At 31.7% G+C, this 15,879-nt stretch overlaps 2 protein-coding genes across 2 annotated transcripts; one reads left to right on the forward strand and one right to left on the reverse strand.

The window, feature by feature from the left end:
• The first annotated feature begins 1 nt into the window (after nt 1).
• LOC135121441 (ral GTPase-activating protein subunit alpha-1-like) lies at nt 2–10,700 on the forward strand. The gene is made up of 30 exons (XM_064045767.1): nt 2–24; nt 319–383; nt 434–532; nt 969–1,107; nt 1,215–1,263; nt 1,561–1,642; nt 1,829–1,889; nt 2,520–2,577; nt 2,700–2,823; nt 3,148–3,327; nt 3,600–3,737; nt 4,190–4,265; nt 4,861–4,926; nt 5,117–5,220; nt 5,269–5,365; nt 5,420–5,604; nt 5,751–5,838; nt 5,891–5,986; nt 6,084–6,219; nt 6,310–6,384; nt 7,004–7,105; nt 7,355–7,500; nt 7,552–7,614; nt 7,731–7,801; nt 8,065–8,220; nt 8,936–9,070; nt 9,422–9,513; nt 9,557–9,569; nt 10,556–10,588; nt 10,635–10,700. The coding sequence occupies exons 2-30, from the start codon at nt 342–344 to the stop codon at nt 10,698–10,700; spliced, it is 2,772 nt and encodes a 923-aa protein (XP_063901837.1). The 5' UTR covers nt 2–24; nt 319–341.
• Nucleotides 10,701–11,015: 315 nt separating this feature from the next.
• LOC135121442 (protein ERGIC-53-like) lies at nt 11,016–14,943 on the reverse strand. The gene is made up of 14 exons (XM_064045768.1): nt 14,881–14,943; nt 14,360–14,446; nt 14,052–14,113; nt 13,875–13,997; nt 13,594–13,671; nt 12,740–12,901; nt 12,564–12,614; nt 12,396–12,456; nt 12,195–12,262; nt 12,086–12,133; nt 11,616–11,716; nt 11,490–11,566; nt 11,321–11,430; nt 11,016–11,189 (listed from the first exon to the last, which is right to left on the reverse strand). Exons 4-14 carry the CDS (start codon nt 13,905–13,907, stop codon nt 11,016–11,018), a joined length of 963 nt encoding a protein of 320 aa, XP_063901838.1. The 5' UTR covers nt 13,908–13,997; nt 14,052–14,113; nt 14,360–14,446; nt 14,881–14,943.
• Nucleotides 14,944–15,879: the final 936 nt, after the last annotated feature.

The raw sequence follows: 15,879 nt of genomic DNA on the forward strand, positions 1-15,879 counted from the left end.
TACATTTACTATTAAAATTAAGCGGTATATAAAAATTTTTTATACAGATTTTGAAATTTTCTTATATATTCATTACAAACTTTGAGGAGTAAAGTATATAACCACTATACATAGAGCGCTCTTTACTTTTCTTTGTTTACTAAATAATGATGTTTATAAGGGCAGAACGTATAAGTATTCGAATCTTTAACCATATGGCGTATTTCAAAGGCATTAATTAATTTACCAATCACAATCATTCAGTAAATCTTAAGCTTAAAGAATTATATATTCGAATTTTTTGACGTCAAAAGTCATTCTATTTTTTGAGTGACTTAGGAAAACTCACCGCTCTTCGACTTATGTGCCAAATGGTGGTACGCCGCCATTATTTGTCTTCAGAGGTACGCTAGTCTCTACATTACTTTTATTTCTTCCTTATTTTTACTGACAGATCACTCCAACAATTTTACAACACTTTTATCGTGTGCTAATGAAGATGTTACTTTTTACGGACCCCGATTTCGTGAGCACCGCAACCATTGGATGCGCTGTAATTTCCTTTAACTTAATTATTTCTGTGATAAAATTTAACAATTTAACTCTAAGTATTTCTGGTGTAACGTACTTATAATTTCTTAAAAATTCTACTCCTCATATATTTCTTTATGTGTAGTAAGCATATCTTTATAAGAAACATGATTTCTGCCGTCTTTTTTAACTGAAAATACATGCAAATTTTTTATTTTAAAATGTTTCAACGTTTGTTTATTTTATATCGTGAGGAGACTACTTGGATGCAACTTTTCGTTATTCTTTTTTATATTATTATTATATAGTTTGCCATTTTACATAAAGCTCAACATTTTGTGTATAAATTGCTCTACTGACTCTTACCATATTCTATATCCCCTCATGTTACTGTATATTTCTCCATAAACCATCAAATTCTATACGGCACTGTAGTAGTTTAACATTATTTTAATGAGAACATCTTCACTATTCCTTTGCCCGGCTGCAACCTCGTGCTCTTTCCGTTACTTGAAAAAGTAGAAGCACTGTTAAGCGAGCCAACTCTTCCTATTTCAGTCCGTTCAGCTTGTATGGAAATTCTTTCGTCCCTAATTGGTTATTATCCTTTCACTCACACTAATATCGGGGAATATTTTTTGTTAGCAAGCATTCATCAATAAATGGTGACTTATTTATATTATTTTTGACATGTTTGTGAACAGGAATATCTCATGACCCGTCGGAAGCCGCTTTTTTTGAACTTCAAACGTTGTATGAGTTTTTACTACTAACTGTTAAGCTTATGAGCAATATAGCCATTTGGATCTTATAAACATACCGAGAGACATTCCCTACATTTTCTTCTTTATCAGCAAAAACAAAACTACTTGTGTGAAAGTTAGCTTTCTTACTCTATTGCGCACACACTCGAATTATGCAGAGAAAAACTTTTTCTTTTTAACTTTTTCTGTACCCAAACTTAAAACAGTTTATAAATAAGCTTGCAAACGAGTTGTTACGTTAACACAAGATCACTAACATTTCTTAACATGTTTTGGGTAATAACAGTTCAGACCATGAAAAAAATCACGTGCTTTCCGACTGCAAACTTGCTAGCTTGGACCATTCTTCAGCCTCTCATCTTATTTTTGTACGTCTTCGCTAATCCTTCTTTTTTTTTTATAACACTCAGCAGCACTGTAAGCTAATAGTTTTTAAAAAGCAAAGAATAGTTTTACGGAGTTTCCAAACTATTAGTCGCTATTACATGTAACTAATGAACAAGCAATATATGCTATGCGTGGTTACTAAATTTTAACAAGTATGATAATCATAGAGACGAGTATTTGGCGTACTAAAGCTGCTCTGTTCCTCTTCTAACCCTCATAACTTGCAAGGTTCCATCATACTTGAACTTTTTTATTTCATATTTTTATCTTTTTTATATGTATGAAAAAAGTTTATTAGAAAAACATACAACAATAAGACCAGTAATAACTCGGTCATAACTGCTATTAATATTTGATAAATGCTAAAATCTTTTTAAAAAATATTCTGAAACGTCATATGGCCTGCTGGCTGTTCATCGGTTTTTGCTGGGTGCGATATAAAGGAGCGTGGGCATGTAGTGGCACATAATACCACGTGATCATATCACGTGATGAGGGGACGAGACAAAAATTCCTCAAGTTTTTCCTCCTCGTTCGTGTTTATATGTATATATTTCTTATACTTTCCGGCTGAAGAAGGAAAAGTATTTTTCTTATATGGTTTGTGTAACTGATAACTCATAAATATATAAGCTGAACTATAGCCATACTAGAATGAAATTTTTTAGATTTCATGCGTATAACTTTAATATATTCATAATATAAATCAAAGTAGAAAAATAACGACTACTATAATGAAGGAATAGTTATATATTATTTACAAATAATTATCTACTTTACAATTAAATTACTTATTTACAACGTTATCGTTTTTATTTTTTATATTTTTTAAGAATTATTAACTTTTTTTTACTAAAGGACAAGCCATCCACATTATGGGGATGCTTATCTACTTCAACACAAAAAAAAGCGATACGTATGTTTATAGCACTTTTCTACCTTCCAGTATCCTCCATTGGCTTTTTATAAAAGATCTCTTTTAAGCTAATTATTTGAGTTTACCAATAAACTTTAATTTATTTGCTGAACCACGCGTAGCTGCTTGCTATTAAAAGAACAGTTTTTTGTGGAGCTTCTTGCTTCAACTTTCGTACTGATACGGAGCAAAAGTTCTTCCGTTTATTCCGCTGCAATAAACATCATCAATCTATTTTCCCAACACGTGAGTATGCAATTTATTTAATGAATTAGTTTATTATCAATCAAGTAAAGAATTATACATTTATATAAAAATTTCCCATCTTCTGTGCAGGAGTGCTTTTGTTATCAATTTAGTTTACTCAAAAACTTATTTAGAGTCAAAACTATTTAAAAGGCAATCATTTTTCGTGTAAAAAGTAAATAGCTATAATGTATAGTTTCCGGTTCTTGTTTAAAGTTAATCCATATGAAAACAATGCATGTTCCCTAGGATATACATATACGCTCCACTAGTAATCAAAGCTTGTGAGCTCTTAGGTTGTGCCTAACATTCTTTTTTGAAAAGATCTTACACGCGCGCTATAAACACGAAAAAGAAACTCCGCATGAAGTCACGAAAGCGCCCACTGTACCGCCTTGGTTGGACCTGACTGGCTTCATTGTAATGAATGAATTATCGGATGTTCTACTTGAATCGGTTATGAAAACCAATGAAAAGGAGAGTTTAGAGGGCGTGGAGAAGAAGGTGCTGCCATGTCCGAATAAATTTGTGTTGTTGGGGTTTTATAAGTAGTCTAGAATAACAAAATAACACTACTTCTATGCCTTTTTTTATTTAGTAGCGCACGTGCGAAATTACACAAATACCAAATATATATATAATTTTTTTTGTGCATAAGTTTAACTGTTGTGTGGCACGTCGCTCTAATGTACGCTCTACCGTAATAGCGTATACTATAACCTTTATACTACATTTTAGTTTATTAATTAAGGCTGGGATCGTTTTATTATCTACAGCTTAAAATGCTCCTGATATGTTCCTTAAACTGGATGATGGCCTTCCCTCCGAATTACTTCGATCAGTCTAACAACATCTCAAAGTTTTGCTGTATTCTGAAAATTCTTATTTACGAAAGTATAGTCGATCTTTCCTTGGTACATTACTGAAAGTTTTTTTTATTTGAAGTTTAAAACAAACTTTTTACTCGCTTGTATAAAATATAATAGTTTTTCATTATGAAACATACACTTGTAAGTGTAAGGCGGTTACTACTCCCTAGAAACTTTTTTATTAAGCACTATCACCTTATAAAAAAGAGGGGGTGGGGAACCAAAAGAATCACCTCACTTTATATTATTAGTACAGTTTATGTTATTCGACCCATAGCGCTGCGGAGTGACAGAGCGTTTGGTGGGTATTTTACGAGTTTTAGTAAGTATAATTACCCTATGTATTCGCTTAATCATGGGCAAAGAGTTAATTTCTGTCTTAATCTGTTAATTATTACGTTGATTTACAACTGATTACTTTTTCATGGGCCGTGCATAATGCTCTCTTTATAAAACGTTATATAAATTTTTTTTGGGTTTACGTTATCTTTTTTTAGGAGAGGTTATTTGTTGATCTCAAAATAAAACAGGAGTCTGGCTTGGATGCCGCGCTCATTAATCGAGCAATCAGAGGTGATATACTGGACCTTCTTACTACAAAATCATTACTATATCATCAGCTATTTAGTTTTTTTTATTAAAACTAATATTTGTAACAATCACGCTAAAAGGCCTACAGTAAAAGTATCAGCTGTTGTTGTCCCCCTTTACCGAGATGCTCGGGGAAAGCCTGCTTTCATTGTCTTTTATTAATAAACTCAATAGCTACTCCGACTAGTAGTGAACATTGGGATGGGTATGAGCTTGAACGGCAGTGGGCGGAAGTGGAGTTGTAAAGCGGAGACCATCCGTTCAATATCTTGCTTATTCACTGGCTATTCTATATTTTGGAAAAGGAAGAACTGAAAAAGTCATTTTAATTAATTACTTTTCCAACGATTATAGAATGCCAATAGTGTAAATATAGTATAAATGAATGGGACACTGAGCATTACGACAATTTAGTATTTTTTTTACTTGCTATTCAACAGTACTATAAAAATAATGAAATGAAGAATTCTTATTAATTGAAATTACTTATTAAAATATATAGTAGAGAAAAGTTTTTCTTATAAACTTATCTATTCCACTAAAATTTTCGTTATCTCTACTTTTATTTTGTTTGCAGCGTTAACTGCAGCTCCTGACGTTACCACCCTTTTTCATCGGCTTGGCAATGAGCCTTTCTATAAAGGTGAGTTTGCCACAACCTGCAAAACAAGCTATATTTATATAATAGTCTTAAAAAAATGTAAAGAACATAATTATCCTCAATGCTTGTGGTATCGTAACCAATAGTAAATAGTTCATTTAGCATGTGTAGTGTTAAGATTGATCTATAGTGAACTGGCGTCTTTGAATCTTATATTGTATCATTTCGTCAGTCTCCGAGGAAGTTAAGGTGACGGCCAAGTATATTATGCACCACATGTGGAATAACCTCAACAATTATCCTCCACATTCTGGAGTCACCTGCATCACGAGCATAGTATTATAAACATGAAAGGTTTTCCCTTTTCCTCATTTCTGGTCGTAGCTAGTGGAGATGGCCTCGCCCGAGGATCCTTCAGAATTTGACCCAAAAATCTTAACAAACCCCAACATTCAGTTCTTTGTTTATGGGCCTTCAACAAGTATTTCCTTAGTTATAAGGCTTATATAAAGCTAATAGTCTAATTATTGTGCAGTACTTTCTTTTGTAGAACAACCGTCCGACGTTGCTCTTCACGAAAAAGGGTTGCACAGAAGTTCTTCTCAACTTTTCGTGCGAAATTTATTTGGTAAGTACTCGTGGGAATGTCAATTTTCGTACCGAGAGACTTGCCCGCAAGAGGAACGATTTAACAAAGCACAGGAAAAACTTAATGGGGCGGTAATGTATGAACTTCGCCGCCTTTGCTTGATACTAATAGCCATATAAAGTTGTTTATTGGTTGATAAATGGTGTTCACGCAACTATTTACATCTTATTTGTAAGGCAGTTTTACTCACAGAAAAAAGGTAACTTATCGTTAGTAGGACAACGAGCCGGTAGAAAAAAAAGAGGAGTCTTCGGCGCCTTCCGGAGAATCCGAGCGTCCTCCTAGAAGAAAGAAACGTACCAAAGGTTGTTATTTCGTCAATCAATTGCACCATTAGATTTTACTACCCGTGGATAGTTCCAACCTACAAGAACTTTACTGACAGCGGCGGCGTAGACATTCTTGGCGCTCTACTTGAATACATAGGAGATACAGGCCCCGAAGTTTTAAAAGGTATTCCTACTTATACTACTTACTTAGTAATTTTTGTTATTTTAATATTAATATTTCGAAGTTTTCTCCTGTTTATTCTGTATACTTTAAATAATAGAAGAGAAAACTTTCCTAAATTCACCAGCAAAAGTCCCAGAGTTTATGAGTCTAGTCGCACCGGTTGCTATGGATCTTATACAAGAGAAAAGTCTTTTAAAAGAAAACATTAGCAAAGAAAGTTTTACTCCATCAATGTACTGATGCCATCAATAATAGTGAATAGAGATGAAAACGAAAATAAATATATTGATGAATCTTAACAGTCTCTAAGCTTTTATTTATAGTTGGGACAGCCCGAATTCCGCTCAGCAGACATTAGCAAAGGGCCATACTCGGTTCCAGATGTCACGTGCGCTATTGTGGCATGCAAATTTCATACTTTCCTATCTTTTTTTATCTTACTAGAAGTTATTATATAAATGATAACAAATTTTTGCTGATCTGATAATTATTTTTCTTTCTTTTATTAATATATTTTAAGAAAAATTTTCAAATACTAGTAAAGGAAAAAAGAGTATTTAGCCTTGTGTTATATACGTGGATTTAGGAATTTCTATTTAACTTTTTATAAGGGCTTCATTGATTGCGCTTTAATTATCTATTAGAAATTTTTTTAAAAAAAAAAAAAAATTAAATGAACTTTTAAATACTTGTTTACACTTTAGCGAATTTTGGTAACGAGTAATTTCTTTTCTAAATTATTGAAGAGCTCTACGAATTTATAAACACTTTCAGTTTTTGCTAGAAATTCATGATGTGTTGTTTTCATTGTTAAAGCAGAGTAACAGTTTAGTTTGTGTATTCTCCTCTGTTCAATATTATAAATTGTATAAGCTGATGATATCAGATTAGCGGTTGATGTATTTGTATCGCTGTTGTTAAAGCTGAAGATTAATGTTTACTTACTACCAATTGTCTCTATTTATTTCTGTTTTATTAGTATGTGCACCACTTTTTCTATTATTATCATTATTATAGTCGTATGGGCTTCTTGTCTTATGAAAACCGCCAGCATTTTTTCTTACTTGAAAAAAATGAAGGTCTTCTACGCCGCTTAAGACAGTTGGACCGCACAGGAAGGTTTATTGCTGCTCAACCTTTGATAGTAGTCAGTAATTAAAAGCGAAATGAAACAATTAATATTATTCTCAATTGAATCTAATTTTCGAATAATTATTTAAGTAATATTAATATTTAATCAATAAATAATTATTATTTATATATAACTAATAATTTCAAATAATTATGATGTAATCAAAACTATTAAAATATTATTATTAGAATTAAGAGTTCCTTCGTGTTCATCAATAATCATTTATTTATTATAAGCCGGGAGACGCACAAAATCGGCGTTATGTATATTGCGCCTGGGCAAGAGCATGAAACGTTAATTTTAAACAATCAAGCTGGAAGTAAACTTTATGAAAACTTTCTAGCGTCCATCGGCTGGGAAGTTGAGCTGGAGACTCATAAAGGTTTCTTGGCGATAGTATCAAATCCGGCTTACAGTAGTACATTTTTAATAGGCTTCAACGGCTTTCTGGATCCCAAATCCAACGGGGAGACGACTGTTTACTACGCAAATTCAAGTATATAATACATTTTTTTCATACTTATTTTTCACTTCTTCTACTACTAATGTGTTAAGTCTTGTCATTTCATAATTAAGCATTATATACTATAAACATTTTTATAATGGGGAAAGTTGTGGAGATGGTATTTCACGTGGCGACCAGAATGCCCACTGAAGAAAACTTTTCGGTAACCAAAAAAAAGGTTGCGCTATTATTCTTAAAACCGGAGCTAAATGTTTTGAAACTCCCGTCTTGTATTTTAATATTTACTCTCTTTTTAATTTTTATGGCCCACACGACGTCTTGAATGGTATCTAATGTTTTCTCTTTTGCTCGTAACATCTTATGTCGTAGAATACACTTTTCTACGAAAGTTTATGTTTCACAATATTTTTTTTTGGTGTTAAGTTATAATTTTCGTTACATTTATTTATCAGTAATTTATACAATTTTTTCTTACTGTAGAGGCACATCCACAACGATCGTGTCCAAATAATATGGACCGAGCACTGGAGAGACTTTCACCCGGACATAATGAGAACCGAATTTAAAGATGCTCTCATCGTCATCAGACCATTACTGAACGGCTTGTTTGCTGTTAATATTTTAAAAGCCGAGGAGGTATTTTATATTGCGTTTCAATGTTAGCCCTTAAAAAAGTTTATTATTATTGTCTTGAAAGGAATATTACGTTTTGCACAAAAGTTAACATTGAATAGTTAAGAGCGCTTTGCCAATATATTAAAAGTTTACTATTTTTTCCAAAAAATGTAACCATTATATTATTAAGTAACTTGTAAAGATGTACTAAAAGATGTTTGTATAAAAGTAAAAAAATATCTAAAAGTGAATAATAACAAAAAATTATTTTACAAACACCATAGTGGAAAAGCCCGATGAAGTTTCACGTAGTGGTAAAGTATTTTACTAATAAATACTAAAAATAATAAACTTATTATAAATAGGGAATACTTAGAATAAATATAAAAGTAAAAAACCCAAACAGCAGTAATTACCAGCTTGAATAGCGTAATTAGCCTCCCAATCAAAAATAACATTAATGAGCTTAGTTAAAAGTAAACAATAACAGTCATTGGTTCATATTCGAAAGTATCTAAAAATAGTGAACTAAAGTTTTAAGACAATTTTTAGTAGAGTGATACTCAATGCAGTGGACTACATGTTGTAGAATTAAATTTAGCCCATAAATAACCAAGTATATAAATTTTGTTAACAAAACATTAAATAACTAAACAAGTAGCTTAATAAAAATAGTGAAGAGTAGAATTATGAAAATGAAAAGGAAATAAACTAACTTCATTGCTCTTGCTTGGAGGTTCCGCCGTTTGGACCTCTCCAGAACAACACGGTAGTCCCCGAGGCTGCCCTGCCCGGCCTCGTGCGCGAAACGGCCATTAATGCCAGCCGAGCCGTCATGACTACGATTCCTAGTTTCCATAACTTTTTCCAGGTTTCTTCGTTCAAGTACATGAACTTTTAGTGTAAATATAGTAACCCTGGTAGTTTTATAAAAAATACCTAAACTTTTAAGTAATAATCTATTAAAGAAATTTATATACGAGTTAAATTTTATTTTACTTTCGTGATAACTATGTTACTATTTGTCACACTGATACATTTATTGAACTATTAGTTAATATACTGACTTATTTTCAAAATACATTTAGTTTTATTACTTAATAATTATAATATTAATATTATATATAAATATAGTGTACAAAAACTTTTGCCACGTCAGTTTTGTTTTTCTTTTCAACATTATAATTGCAGTTCTTATTAATGTATTAAATTATATATTTAGCAAAGAGATGTTCTTTTAACCGAAATCAAAGAAAAGCACAAAATGAGACAAACTTTTGAGGAGTTTACCAGCGTTATCATCAATCCAAAGTCGTAATAAAAACCTATATAATAAACTTTCATGCAAACTTTAAAGAACTCTCCAACAGGTAGTTATAATATGGGGGTGTAGCCTAATTATTATATCTATAATTAATAATTACATGACTGCCTTAAAAGAACCTGGAAATGTTGTTATAACAGTTGTTGTTTGAGCGTGTGCACAAAGCAAACTAATAGGCCTTTCTAGCTTTGTTTTAATTCTATGAGGATCTTTAAGTTGAGGAGCGTTAGAAATAAGTATATGTAAAAAATGAGAAACGGATAATTCTTTTGGGTTTAAGACATGATGCTACCAAAATCCACTACTCACTAGTACCCAAAAGCAAAAGCTCTTTTAAAGCTTAAATCCAGAGAACTTTTAAAGCTGAAAGAAATATCAAGTTTATTTAAAATTGAAGACTTTAACTAATCATTTTTGTCGCTTTTTTCTGTTACTATGAACACAGGTTTCTTAAAGCCCCCTCTTAATGCTGTTATGATATAACGATTTTCATAATAACTATCGGTAATACATTTATATAGTTAAATATAAAAAGAAAGCTGAAAAGTGATAATAGGAAGAATAAAACTTATAGACAAGTCTATTTATATGAGTATTTAAGTAATGACAAAGAGGGTGGACATCTTATTGTGCACGCTCACAGGTTCAATGCTACCAATTAGGAGAAAGAATGGCAAGACAATGACAGCGCGAAATAAGATTTTGGGCGCACATTGTTTTACAATACATTTTAAACCCCTTAGCCATAAAGAAAAATAGTTCTAAAATACTCTTAGGCTACTAAATAAGTCCTCTCTTCGCTCCCTCCCCTTCCTGAAACCTGGTTCTTTCGAAACCGAATTTCACTTTAACCTAGTATCATAACTTTATTCAAGCAGCAATCACGAAACACTTTCGTAGGTAATTTGATACGAGTTCGAATTGGAGGGAGGCACTAACAGTAGAGTGAGGATAAAGTAGGCTAACGTTTGGCTTTAGATAGCTACCGAACTAGGAGCACTTTAGTTTTAGAGACTATAATTTCGGTTTTAGGTTGTAGACTTACTGGCGGACATTACTTTGCAGGTACTCGCAGCTGAAAATCTTGAAATTTGGACAAGTGCTATTACAGCCCTTAGATTTAAAGCTCACTTTGGTGTGCTTAGTTAACCAAAGCGAGATGTATGCCGTAAGATAAGTGTTTAGCGCTATGATGAAATCAGGCAGACAAGAAATTTTACAAGTTGTTTGTAAAATAGAAGATCTTGAGTAATAGGTTCACCTTGTATTTGATATAGAGCGCCTATTGGCTTACAAAAGCGAGAAATTCACTACAGAAAATCAAAGTTAACAATTCGTCTTCTATGATGGTATCTAGCTGTTATTAATTCACATTTTATATAATTTCGAGTCGCTTAATAACTAACAGAAATTTAAGCAAGACATAACACTAAGCACAACGTACCGCCTATAAAAAATTATACAAATTTGTAAATTAAATTTTTTCTATTTATTAATAAAAATCCCAATGAGCTTTTTTAGTTGCTCCAAAGTTTTTATAAGCGTTAAAGAAGTAAAACAGCAATATCTGTAGAAGCAAGAGCAAAGCGAAGGGACCATAATAAAACAGTAAACTTGATAAATTCCACGAGTTTTCCGCTATGAAAAAAGCCAAATTTTGAAGTTCCTATCGAGTAAATATTTTTAACTAGCTTTCTTATTAACTTCCTTATAAGCTAAGATGCAATATAACTTTCCAACAATAAATGTATCCGTAAAATATAATTTTCAGAAGAGCTCTTTAAAAAGTTTTTATACATCCATTTGAGCGGACAACTGATGCAACTTCTTTTCTTGGTCTTCAATATTCTCCCTACACTGATTGGCTAGATTGTCAACCTCTTCCCAAACGCTGCTATCGGTGAATCCTACAGCATTACTAACTGTACTCACTATAGTAGATAGATTTGTTTATAGTAACGCCTGCCTGTTCTGTAACGAAGAATTGTTTTTTCAATATCATTGGTTAGTTCATTAAAACTTCCGTCAGCATCTTTCCCATCTCTACAAAATAATAATAACAATAATAGTAATAATAACCACAAAAATTTACAAATTGCGAAGAATATTTGCATGAGTTTTGGATAGCGATCGAAGTATAGATAACTGATTCTGAAAAACTTCATATAAACCGGAGTTTTCATCAGCAAAAGTCTAGTAATGAACACAAGAATTAATGTTGCAGCTTCTTGAAAGGGTACGACACTTTAGGTAACGTGCAATCTACATATTTTCAAAAACTTCACGTGATACAGATGATTGGTGAGCTCACCGCAATAACTGTAATAAGCCCAAACTGCCTAATAAACGCGAAAGAAGTCTAAAGGAACCCCCCCCCCCCCCAAAAAAAAAAAATAATAATAATGGAAGAAAAACTTTTATAGGTAAGCACAGCTATAACAAAACTCTATAAGTCCTCCAGCGTTGGCTAATCTTGCTAGTTCAAATTTTAATTGGTTATTTTACATCAAGTAATAACCAGAACAGAATTATTAGTTAACGAGCTGAAATCGAAAATAAAACCTGATAAATTTCACGTGTGTCTTCATGTTGTTTTAAAACTTTTTCATTCTGAAAATATATTTAATAAATTATAATGAATGTAAAAGTTTCTGATAAAAACAGTTCTTACATCGTTTTGGTCCTCCTTCCCACGAACGTCGAGGTTGAATGTTCTGAGAGCTAAAAGGTCGTGGTTATCTAAGCACACATTGTTAATGCACAAACAAAAAAAATATGCGCTTCTTATAATATTAAATTTATTTCTTCAAAAAAAAACATTTTTTGGTAAAGGGGAAATGGAAAAAGGGTTCTAATAAATTCTATAGAGCACCAAATAAGTCTCCTGTTGCTGCGGAGACGCCAAAGAACCCATTTTGAAGCAAATTGACTTCCTTTCAAGTAAAATGTACATTAAAAAAATACTATCTTCGTGCAGCCATAAAAAGCGAAAAATCTAAAGAGTCAACCAAAAATGTTAATCAACCACAAGCACAAATACCTTTTCGAAGCATAAGGCAAAACCTCCTGTGTGGGTTGGATCCACTTCAACCTTTAAGCAAAGAAATAGTGTAGATTTACTAAAGTTGTTTATGCTACCAAAATAATAAAAATGGTGAATGAAGACCCAAAAAAAAGTTTGAAAGAGACAATATTTGAACACAGCAAAGTAGTCACTTTTAAGTGCCCATCCTTATATGTTATTCTGAGCCTGAGCGGCTTCACTAAATTTCGTAAAGAGTAATCGCATCTCCCAAAGCTCTGCCGTAAGCCGTCATCGGCCTCGTGGTACTTTTTAGTACCGTCGTTAAGCACGCCAATAATATGCGATTCGTGCCCCTTTGTTAGATATACACATAAAAAAGAAGTTAAAAGTCTTCTTAGTTATAAATAAATACAAAGAGTAAAATATTTAATTCTTCTTTATTAGTAAGTTGAATCTTTTCTAGCGCAACCTACGTAGCCAAAGAAAACACAATTGTTGTGGCGGATCTTTCACATGCAAGAAAATTTAACCATTTCCTTATTACAGGAAGATTACAAATCAAAATAATTAGCAAAGGATTAAAAAAAAGCTCAAATTTATATTTATTAATAAAATTTACACTTATATACAGAGAAAGTGTAAGTCGCTTATTTGGTGTATATGCATGCAAATGCAAAGTTTAACTCTTTAAATTTTTGTTTAGCAGCACTCATTAGACAGCGTTTTGTAAAAAGTAACTAAGATTAGAGGTTCAAGTTTGGCTATTAACACCTCGATTATATCTAAATATTACTGGCTTTAAGAAAAATCCAAAAAGTGGCACGCCCCGATGACGAATAGAATATAATTTATCTCACAAAATTTTTTTGAGTTTAAATTATTATAAATAAAGCAGTAAAAAATAAACGCATCTCCCACTAAAGCTGTGTTCGTATAACAAAAAAAACCAAAAAAAAAAGTTTTTCATGTATACTGTATAAATAATTCTCACACTTCACTAAACAATGTGATGTGGTGACGCCTAGTAACGCTCTAAAAAGTAAACCCATTGGTCATTGTTATAGGTGTCCAGGACAACTGCTAGGCCTTTCCACTGATCCATACCACCATAAACTGGCCCTAACTATAAAAAATAAGATTACCTAATAAAGTTAGGTTAATAATTAAAAGAAGCGAATTATGTGTGGGTTTAAATTTAACTTAAGTGAATTACTTAAAGCGTAATAGATAAAAGAAAGTATAATAACTTATAAATGAAGATAATCTTATAGGAAGAAGTAAAGTAAATAATACTGAAGAGATGAATACTCTTAGTGAAAGTGTTACCTTCAGGGGGGCCTCCGTGTACCAGAATGCCATCCCATCAGCGCCAAGCGTTGCGTCTCCAGAAATTTGAAAATCCACTAAAACTTGCCACCGTTGAAAAGAGATCGGATATTTATTCCAAAGCTTAGGAAAAAATGTTATTATAAATAAGAACTATTAATCATTATAAAAGTATACCGCTCCTTTTTCATTTCGAGATGCACTAGTAAGTCGAAATAAATTGTCTTTAAGTTGAGCAGCTAAAAAAAAGAGTATGATAATAGTTAATTTATAAAATAAATAGATAGTATAAGTAACAACATAATATTGTTTACGCCTACTAAAAATATTTTATAACGACTTAGCCAAATGTACATATAACTATGGAAACCTGCCATGGTACTAAAAAACTATAAGTATGTATAATTCCATGAGAAAGAATTTACCAATATTTTAAAAATTTAACAATTTTTTCTATGAATATAAGTTATATAAAAAAGAGCTACCTCCATATAAACGCCAAAAACGGGAAGGACTTCCAAAAGAAAAAGGTTTCAAAGAATGCTTAAATTCATACTTGGAAAAGTCAACGTCTAAAATTCAAATATTAATCAGTTATTAATAGTTTTACAAAATAAAGAGAACTGGTACTGTGAGTTACACTTACATACTTTACATCTTTTCTTAAACTGCTATATATTTACTCACAAATTAAGGTTTATAATAGTATTATTGGGTTTTCATTGCTGTTCAACTATGATTTTAAATTGCTTACTTAAAAAAAAGTTATTTATTCCCAACTAATTTACATTTTGTTACTTCAAAACGTCACTAGATAGTATAAAAGACACAAAAACTATTAAAAAAACTGTTACTATAAATAAAAAGGTAAAAGACAATATTTCTTAACTTAGGTAGTCATAAACAGTACTAACAATTTTTAATAATAAAAAAATAAAGGTGCCAAGATATAATTTTTATTAATTCTTTGATGTTTATATTAAAAAGAGTGAACAAAGAAAAAAACCGGATATCTGGCCTTGCACTAGTAAGTCCCCGTAAAACAAAACAAAAACTGCCTTTAAAAACCAAAAAAACATTCGTCCGGAGGGCATGTGGGTAAGCAATTAGGAAGTCAAGTGCGATTGCACATTTATAACCAGATTTTGGAGCTTATTCTAGCCTCTTATGCAGTTATATGATAACTCAGTACTGCGGTAAACGTGCCCATCAAAATTTCAATTTTTATTTTAATTAACAAAAACAGTTACTGGAATAAGCAAACACATTGTAGGTCTAACTGTGGAAGTATTAAGTGTCCAATAAAAAAAACTCAAAGCTAAGTTTATAAAAGCGAGAGGTATATTGCTGTGTTATTGCATGAACGAGTTTATAACACTGAGCAGGAAAATTTTTTTTCTAATAGCTACTTTGTCAAAAAAATTTTCAAGATAGTTATATGATCCTGTATCATCTAAATATTTACTTCTATAACAAATAGCAATTCTATCACTATAAAGAAATATTAAAGCCGAGCTTTAAAACACCTTGTGTAATATCGGAGAAACTTTTCTGCATTGGTGCTGCTCAAAATAATAATCAGTTAAAATTATTTTGTTCGCTTCCTCCAATTTTTTATTGGTGTTACAGATACGTGTTGTAGAGAACGTAACTTGCCGTCGATGTTAAACCTGCCCAAGCAATGCTTTAGCTAATACTATTTATGAATGTATGTTAAACAATAGCATATAAAAAATGAAATCACAGGTAGTATAGTCAAACACTTTTTTTTTACTCAAATTTTTTTGTAGCTTATAAACTACAAATTTGTTATTGGTGTTTAAGAGTTTTGTGCATTCATAAAACGCATGCTACAACAATATTGTTACACCGTATGGTATATGGCTTCATATAATTTATCTTATTACACTTCTGTATGACTATATCTTCTGTTTCCTACTTATATGTTGCCATTAATAAGATATATACACAATTTTTTTTTTTAAATTGTAAAAAGTTCATGATG

This window comes from Zophobas morio, unplaced genomic scaffold (genome assembly GCF_036711695.1).
Source record: "Zophobas morio isolate AGI-343-1 ecotype UQ-CSIRO unplaced genomic scaffold, CSIRO_AGI_Zmor_V1 ptg000582l, whole genome shotgun sequence".
Lineage (NCBI taxonomy): Eukaryota > Metazoa > Arthropoda > Insecta > Coleoptera > Tenebrionidae > Zophobas > Zophobas morio.